This window comes from Odocoileus virginianus, chromosome 10, assembly GCF_023699985.2.
Source record: "Odocoileus virginianus isolate 20LAN1187 ecotype Illinois chromosome 10, Ovbor_1.2, whole genome shotgun sequence".
Lineage (NCBI taxonomy): Eukaryota > Metazoa > Chordata > Mammalia > Artiodactyla > Cervidae > Odocoileus > Odocoileus virginianus.
This window is the reverse complement of record NC_069683.1, coordinates 4,666,786-4,676,173: the sequence shown is the minus strand read 5'-3', so window position 1 is coordinate 4,676,173 and position 9,388 is coordinate 4,666,786. Positions and strand designations below refer to the sequence as shown.

Below are 9,388 nucleotides of genomic sequence, written 5' to 3'. Positions count from 1 at the left end.
GTTTGCTTTTTCATTTTCAAGAGCACTGTGGAGAACTGTCCAAGTTTTCTAGCATTTTTAATAGCATTTCAAACTCCAATTTTTAGGAAGGAAAACAGTGCACACATTTAACGTAATTCCCTTGTTGATACATCATTCAACAACTTTAGTAAACTGTAGAGAATTAGCAATAAAATAATAAATAACACCTAATTAAAGCCTAGACGATTTAAAAAGTCTCTAGATAATGTGTTTGTCATGAAAAGATTTCTGAGTAAAGATACATTATCATTTGCCTGTTCAGGTGAGTCTTTTTTTTTCTTCTTTAAGTCATTATAAGTCATGGAAGAATGGATTTGAATTGTGGTGAAAATTGGCCACCTGATGCGAAGAGCTGACTCATTTGAAAAGATGCTGATGCTGGGAAAGATTGAGGACAGGAGGAGAAGGGGACGACAGAGGATGAGATTGTTGGATGGCATCACCAACTCAATGGACATGGGTTTGGGGTGGACTCTGGGAGTTGGTGATGGACAGGGAGGCCTGGCGTGCTGTGGTTCATGGGGTCGCAAAGAGTCAGACACGAATGAGCGACTGAACTGAACTGAGGAGGGAGTCACATCAGTTGAGTCATAGTAACTAAGAGTTGTTCAACACTAAGACGCTGAAGTTAAAAGACTTGCCAGTGCTTAGTTGCTCAGTCATGTCCGACTCTTTACAATTCTATGGGCTTTAGCCTGCCAGGCTCCTGTGCCCATGGCAAGAATACTGGAGTGGGTAGCCATTCTCTTCTCCAGGGGATCTGCATGACTAGAAATCAAACTGATGTCTCCTGCATTGAAGGCAGATTCTTTACCATCTAGGGTACCAGGGAAGCCTAAATTTAAATAAATAAATAAATATATTTATTTAACACCACGTAGAAAGAATTGGTACATTATAAGTGCAAAGAAGTCATGCCTCTGCCCCCACACAGTCCTGAATATGATTTGGTAAAATTCTACTTGTTAATATAAAATTTATTTTTTTTAATACATAAATCATCAAAAATAAAATTAAGAAATGCACACTTCAGAAACAGTTCCAGCTAAATCTAAAATAGTCTTTCATGTCAGTCAAATTACATATAAAATAGCTATTGATGTACAATGATAAAATAACAGAGAACTTCACTGGTAAGTAACATTAATGGTAGATTGAATGGGGGCCCTGCTAACATCAGTTAGAGCATCTTGGTTAACCTGATTTAATTTTGCCCAACTGGCAAACTCATGGACTTCCCTGGTGGCTCAGATGATAAAGAGTCCGCTTGCAATGCAGGAGACCTGGGTTCTATCCCTGGGTGGGGAAGATCCCCTGCAGAAAGGGATGGCAACCCGCTCCAGTATCCTTGCCTGGAGAATCCCATGGCAGAGGAGCCTGGTGGGCTTCCATCCATGGAGTTACAAAGATTCAGACACGACTGAGCAACTAACACACGTCACAGTAAACTTACGTCCAGTCTGTAGAGTGAATTCTATTTGACATATGCTGTGGTGCTTCCCAGGTGGCACTAGTGGTAAAGAACCTGCCTACCAATGCAGGAGACAGGAGACATGGGTTCAGTCCCTGGGTGGGGAGGATCCTCTGGAGGAGGGCATGGCAACCCACTCCAGTACTCTTGCCTGGAGAATTCCATAGACAGTGAAGCCTGGTGGGCTACGGTCCATAGAGTGGCAAGGAATCAAACACCACTGAAGCAACTTAGCATGCACACACCTTGATATCAGGTGTACCCAGCCCCTCCTCCCTAAATAGACTCTACTATCACATAAGATATATATTATCTGTCAGAAATTGGGGGGAAAGCCTAACACCTCTTTGTGAAAGACTTTTTTTTCCCTGCTAAGCATTTTGTCTAATAGTAATTCTGTGTTCATCCATGTGAGAGGAACCACCAAACCTATTCTACAGTGTCTGTAGCATTTTAGATTCCCAGGCACAATATATAATTTCTGGTTGCTGCATATCCTTGCCACTCATTGTTATTGTATACTTTTATTATAGCAAATCCAGTGGATATAAATTGATATGTCATCATGATATCGATTTGCATTTTCCTAATAACTAAATAAGTTGAGAATATTTTCACATGCTTGTTGGGCATTTGTAAATTATGTATTGTATCTGATTTGATTTTTTGTCTTTATTGTTTCTTTTCTGTACCTTTTCTTTTCACTTTATTGATAATGTTTTTAATATACAAATATTTTAAATTTTAAGGAAGTTCAATTTAGCAATTTATTTATTTATTTATTTATTGTCACTTATGTTTTTGTTTCCCTAAGAATCTACTGCCAAATTCAAGGCCATGAAATTTAAGGCCTGTGCTTTTCTTGTAAGAGTTTTATAGTTTATGCTCTTTCATTCAAGTCCTTGTTCACTTTCTGAGTTACTTGTTGTATATAATATGAGGTGAGTGTCCAATCCCATAATTTTACTTGTGAACGCCCAGTTGTCATGGCATCATTTACTTGAAGAAGAGTGTAAGCTTTCTCCAATGAATATTAAGAGAATCATAACCTCAGAAGCACCATGATGATGGTGAGGTACCATTTGGGAGAAATCAGAGCCTGTATAGGGCACAGCTGCACAGTCAAAGTGTATTTTGAGTCTTCCACTAGTGAGAAATAAGCGTGTTGTTATTGTTGTTCAGTCACTAAGTCGTGTCTGAGTCTTCGCCACCCCGTGGACGGCAGCACGCCAGGCTGCCCTGCCCTTCGCTGTCTCCTGGAGTTTGCTCACACTCATGTGCGTTGAGTCGGTGATGCCATCCCACCAGCTCATCCTGTGCTGCCCGCTTCTCCACTAGCCTTCTCTCTTTCCCAGCATCAGCGTCTTTTCCAGTGAGTCAGCTCTTCACATCAGGTGGCCAAGGCACTGGAGCTTCAGCTTCAGCATCAGTCCTTCCAATAAATATTCAGGGTTGATTTCCTTCAGGATGGACTGGTTGGATCTTGCTGGATGAAGGACTCTCAGGAGTCTTCCCCAGCACCACAATTTGAAAGGACAATTCTTCGGCACTTTGTCTTCTTTATGGTCCTACTCTCATATCCGCACCTGACTACTGGAAAAACCATGGCTTTGACTATATGGACTTTTGTTGGCAAAGTGATGTCTCTGGTTTTGAATATGCTGCCTAGTTTTGTCATAACTTTCCTCCCACGGAGCAAGTGCATTTTAATTTCATGGGTGCAGTCACCATAAAGCAGTGATTTTGGAGCCCAAGAAAGTAAACTTACTGCTTCCACTTCAGCTCCTTCCGCATCAAGTTATTATTATTGTTAACCTGTGTCTTTAAAGCCAAAATGGGTAGTTACCAAACTTAGTGAAAATATCATCCTTTCCATAAACAGATATTTTTAGAAGACATATCATCCAAAATTTCTTTTTAGATTCAGGAATAAATATAAACATCTGAGAACATTCTATATTTGAAAAGCCAATGGAAGCTGTTTTCTATCAATAGAATCAATAGTGTAAATACAAAATAAAGTTTATAATACAAATATTATAAAGTACCAAATAGTATAATTATAGTTTAGCAGCCATATGTTTAGAAACATAAGAATACATATATATATCTTCATAAGAAAATTTTAAAAATTAAATTGTGGAATAATAAAAGATAAATCTATTGCTATATAATTTCCCCTTGTGGATTTATGTATTTTATATCCACATAAAATTTTTAAAAATGGTGTTGTTTATTTTTTAAGATTGAATGAGTAAAGTTGATAATACAAATGTCCTAAGGCTTTAGGGAAATAATATACAACCAATATACCACCTGAGACAGTGTTAACACATAATTAGTTGAATTGCAGTGATCAAGGCGGTACTTCAGTTATATTCTCTAGTTTTCACATCCCTAAGGTCATGATGGCGTATATTTGTGATACAGCTTGGTGCCAGGATTTACTTTTCAGGCTTGATCTTATCTTTGGTATCCCTGAGTTTTCTTAACAGGTTGGAAAATCATAAAATATGAAATAATTAATGAAAACTGCTGGGCGCTTTGACTACCCTTTTCAGGTGTATTTCTAAGTACCAAGCAGCAGCATTGCTGGAGTTCGTTAATCTTGGCAGAGTTCTTCACTAAATGACTCATTCAAGTTCTTCTGTATTTAGGTGAGTTGACTCATGTCTCTTCTGTTTTACTTAAAACAGAAAATACAAAGATCCAGTAATCTTTGTAGGAGACAAACACATGTGTAGAACAAAGTGTCCACAAAGAACCACTTTTTGGCTGAGAAGGTTTATGGAGTTATATTCCAATTCTTTCTTTCAAATAGTTTTTATCATAGTTTTCTCATTGGGTATTCACCATAAAGTCAGAAATGGAGAATTCTCCTTTTGGCAAAAGGGAGAATTATAACAAAGTGGGCCTTGTCTTCGAGATTTTCCTGTAATTTTCCAGAAACAAAGTGACAGTAGCAACCATATTTGTAAATAATAGGAAAATAACCTACGGTAATTGTGAGTGATAAATATGAAAGTTTGTCTGTATACAGGGGGGATGAAACAATGAGTCATGTCTATAAAAGTAGGTGGTAAAATAAACAAACATCATAAAAAAGACTAAAATGGGGAAATAAATTATAAAGAAATAGGCATGTACTATATAGCAGAAGTTGATAAATCCACCTTCACTAAAGAAGGATGTATTAAGTGATAATGAGGTTGAATATAGATCTAAGCAGTTTTTGGAAAAGTCATACTGAATAATGTTAATGTTATGCGTTTGTTTAACATTTATTTGGAACCTTAAAGTCACTGTTATATTAAACAATCATGGAAAATTATTCTCATAATCTTTCCCAGAGTATTTTAAATGGAAAGAATGTGGCTGGAATGATATAGTCATAATCAATCTTTGCAGTGCTGAGACCTTACAGAGTATTTTTACAGAGGATCTGCTGTGGACATGGTCTTTGGAAGATAGCTTTCTTACAAGTTCATCATGTGGGAATCAGAGAAAGCTATAGGGTGGTGAGAAAACCTAGAGGAAAACAAGGAAATATGCATCTTAAACCAGGCATTCTAATGAAATTCTACAGTGCTTCTATCGTGTGGCTTCTAGGAGAAGGGATTTCAACACTGTATTCCCCAATGTCTCCACCAGTTGATAGATGTCCATGCTTCTGCAGGATTTTCACAAACATATCAGGTGTTTGAAATCATAACATTTATTCATAATTCTAATATATAAAAAGGTAAATATCTGTTCTACCATGTCTTACAGCATTTGAATTCATTATTGAAGTATCTAGTTCCATTCTAGTGATTGAAAGTTTATATTAATATTCTTATCTTACTGTTGAGGAAATGCCTTGTGATCAGTAATAATCAAGAAACATTCTGGTGTCCCATTTGAAATAGGTGTTTTCCAGCCACTTTTCTTCAGAATTCAAATTCAAATTTTTCTTAATTCAAAATGGCAGAGTATATATTTGATCCATTCTGAAGCCTATATGCTTTTCCAATACTTTCACAGTTCTTATTTTTGTCACCCAAACTCCAAAGTCTGCTACAATGGAAAAAAATAAGAGTTTTCTGTTCAATACTGTTTCAACTATTATCACAGGAAGCATAGCACATATTTTGTTTTGAACCTTCTGATGAATAATACAATTGGCTATGAAGAATCCATTTAAATATTTTCAAAATTAATTCAACATAAATGAAAAAGTTTAGTATGTTTTATAACATAGCTCCAGAAAGGGTTGAGAATAGCATAGCTTCAGAAAGGGTTGAGAATTTGGAATAACTAGGAATAAGAAAGGAATTGAAAGGGGATAGAACAACCAAGAAAATATTATATTAACTGTTTTGCAGAAATGTTACCATTATACAAATTAGCATATAAGTTAATTGTCTCATATCTCAGGAGGTGAGGCAGGTAAGAAACTGGAACCTAACGATATGTTTTTCTCCAATGCATGTAATTGAATTGTCATATCAGGTGTTTTCACAAAGCTCAGAGTCATGCGAAGACAATGTCTCTTGAAAGCAGCTGATAATAATGAATTTTATTATTGGAAATAAAGCAGGATCTAACCTGTTTTAGTTCTTTGTTTCTGAAGATCACACACAATGAACATTGTTATTGGCTGTATAATTGACTGCAAGGGGACATTAGCATCTGAAATAAGGCAGAAGTGTAGCATCTACAGAAACACTGCAAACAGAGACCCAGTGAGCCTCTCACATTTCTCACCTGTTTCAAAGTTTAGTTTCTACTTCTGGATCAACATTAATATTTTGTCCACAGGAACCAAGTGAACCAGAGTGCTGAGGTCACTTTCATTCTCTTGGGCTTCTTACCCAAAGCAATCTATAGATTCAATGCAATCCCTATCAAACTACCAACGGTATTTTTCACAGAACTAGAACAAATAATTTCACAGTTTGTATGGAAATACAAAAAACCTTGAATAGCCAAAGTAACCTTGAGAAAGAACAATGGAACTGGAGGAATCAACCTGCCTGACTTCGGACTATACTACAAAGCCACAGTCATCAAGACAGTATGGTACTGGCACAAAGACAGAAATATAGATCAATGGAACAGAATAGAAAGCCCAGAGATAAATCCATGAACCTATGGTCACCTTATCTTCGACAAAGGAGGCAAGGATATACAATGGAAAAAAGACAACCTCTTTAACAAGTGGTGCTGGGAAAACTGGTCAACCACCTGTAAAAGAATGAAACTAGAACACTTTCTAACACCATACACAAAAATAAACTCAAAATAGATTAAAGATCTAAATGTAAGACCAGAAACTATAAAACTCCTAGAGGAGAACATAGGCAAAACACTCTCCGACATAAATCACAGCAGGATCTTCTATGACCCACACCCCAGAATTTTAGAAACAAAAGCAAAAATAAACAAATGGGACCTAATGAAACTTAAAAGCTTTTGCACAACAAAGGATACTATAAGTAAGGTGAAAAGACAGCCCTCAGATTGGGAGAAAATAATAGCAAATGAAGCAACAGACAAAGGATTAATCTCAAATATATACAAGCAACTCCTCCAGCTCAACTCCAGAAAAATAAATGACCCAATCAAAAAATGGGCCAAAGAACTAAACAGACATTTCTCCAAGGAAGACATACGGATGGCAAAAAAACACATGAAAAGATGCTCAACATCACTCATTATCAGAGAAATGCAAATCAAAACCACAATGAGGTACCATTATACACCAGTCAGGATGGCTGCTATCCAAAAGTCTACAAGCAATAAATGCTGGAGAGGGTGTGGAGAAAAGGGAACCCTCTTACACTGTTGGTGGGAATGCAAATTAGTACAGCCACTATGGAAAACAGTGTGGAGATTCCTTAAAAAGCTGGAAATAGATCTGCCATATGACCCAGCAATACCACTTCTAGGCATACACACTGAGGAAACCAGATCTGAAAGAGACACGTGCACCCCAATGTTCATCGCAGCACTGTTTATAATAGCCAGGTCATGGAAGCAACCTAGATGCCCATCAGCAGACGAATGGATGAGGAAGCTGTGGTACATATACACCATGGAATATTACTCAGCCATCAAAAAGAATTCATTTGAATCAGTTCTAATGAGATGGGTGAAACTGGAACCCATTATACAGAGCGAAGTAAGCCAGAAAGATAAAGACCATTACAGTATACTAACACATATATATGGAATTTAGAAAGATGGTAACGATAACCTTATATGCAAAAAAAGAAAAAAGAGACTCAGATGTATAGAACAGACTTGTGGACTCTGTGGGAGAAGGCGAGGGCGGGATGTTTCAAAAGAACAGCATCGAAACATGTATATCTAGGGTGAAACAGATCACCAGCCCAGGTTGGATGCATGAGACAAGTGCTCAGGCCTGGTGCACTGGGAAGACCCAGAGGGATGGGGTGGAGAGGGAGGTGGGAGGGGGGACCGGGATGGGGAATACATGTAAATCCATGGCTAATTCATTTCAAAGTATGACAAAAACCACTGCAATGTTGTAAAGTAATTAGCCTCCAACAAATAAAAATAAATGGAAGAAAAAAAATAAAATAAAAAATAAAATCACTTTTCTTTCTCTTTTCCAAAAAAAAAAAAAAAAAAAAAAGAATATCCTCGGCTCCAGCTGCCCCTGTTCCTGGTCTTCCTGACCGTCTACGCAGTCACCGTGCTGGGGAACCTGGGCACGATCCTGATCGTCAAGTCCAGCTCCAGGCTCCGCACGCCCATGTGCTTCTTTCTCAGCCACTTCTCCTTTGTGGATCTCTGTTACTCAACAGTAGTTACACCCAAGCTGCTAGAAAACCTGATTGTGGAAGACAGAACCATCTCCTTCACAGGATGCCTCATGCAGTTCTTCTTTGTCTGCATATTTGTGGTGACAGAGACGTTCCTGTTGGCAGTGATGGCGTATGACCGATTTGTGGCCATTTGCAACCCTCTTCTCTACACAGCTGTGATGTCCCAGAGGTTTAGTTTTGTGTTGGTGATTGCTACATACTCTTGGGGTATAGCCTGTTCCCTAATACACACATTACTTTTTTTGACTTTATCCTTCTGTGGGACTAAGTTCGTAAATAACTTTGTCTGTGAGCATGCGGCCATAGTTGCTGTTTCCTGCTCTGACCCCTACCTTAACCAGGAGATCATTTTAGCCTCCACCACATTTAATGAAGTAAGCAGCCTGATGATTATTCTTACTTCCTATGTTTGCATTTTTATCACTGTCCTGAAGATGCCCTCGACTGGGGGGCGCCACAAAGCCTTCTCCACCTTGCCTCCCACCTGATTGCCATCACCATCTTCCATGGGAGCATCCTTCTCCTCTATTGTGTTCCTAACTCCAGAAGCTCATGGCTCCTGGTCAAGGTGGCCTCTGTGTCTTACGCAGTGGTCATCCCCATGATGAACCCGCTGACCTACAGCCTCAGGAACAAAGATGTGAAGGCCGCTGTCAGGAAGTTAATCAACACCAACTTAATATTTCAATTAATGATCAATGTAAAATGACTAAGATTTAGTGTGCACTTTCAAGAGGATAGTTGTCCAAGTCTTCCAGAATTTATAGTACTTTCAAACTATTTTTTTTTTTTTTCAGAAAAGAAAACAGTACACACTTTTGAAGTGTGTAAGGTCCTGGTTAATACAACATTCAACAACTTTAGTAAACTTCAGAGAATTACCTATAAAATAACAAACAACACATAATTAAAGCCTGGACCATTTAAATTAAGTCTCTAGGTGGTTTTTCATATAAAGATTTCTGAGTAAGCTCACATTATCATTTGGCTGCCAAGGTACAGTCATCGAGCAATGGATTTATAGAGTTGCTCTGAAAATATATAGCTAAAAGTTAAAGTAATT

At 37.9% G+C, this 9,388-nt stretch overlaps 1 protein-coding gene across 1 annotated transcript; it reads left to right on the top strand.

The window, feature by feature from the left end:
- Positions 1 to 4,120: 4,120 nt before the first annotated feature.
- LOC110151096 (olfactory receptor 5D13-like) lies at positions 4,121 to 9,034 on the top strand. Its single transcript, XM_070473726.1, is given in 4 exon segments — positions 4,121 to 4,149; positions 6,293 to 6,341; positions 8,130 to 8,796; positions 8,799 to 9,034. Coding segments are annotated over 4 exon segments (981 nt in total).
- Positions 9,035 to 9,388: the final 354 nt, after the last annotated feature.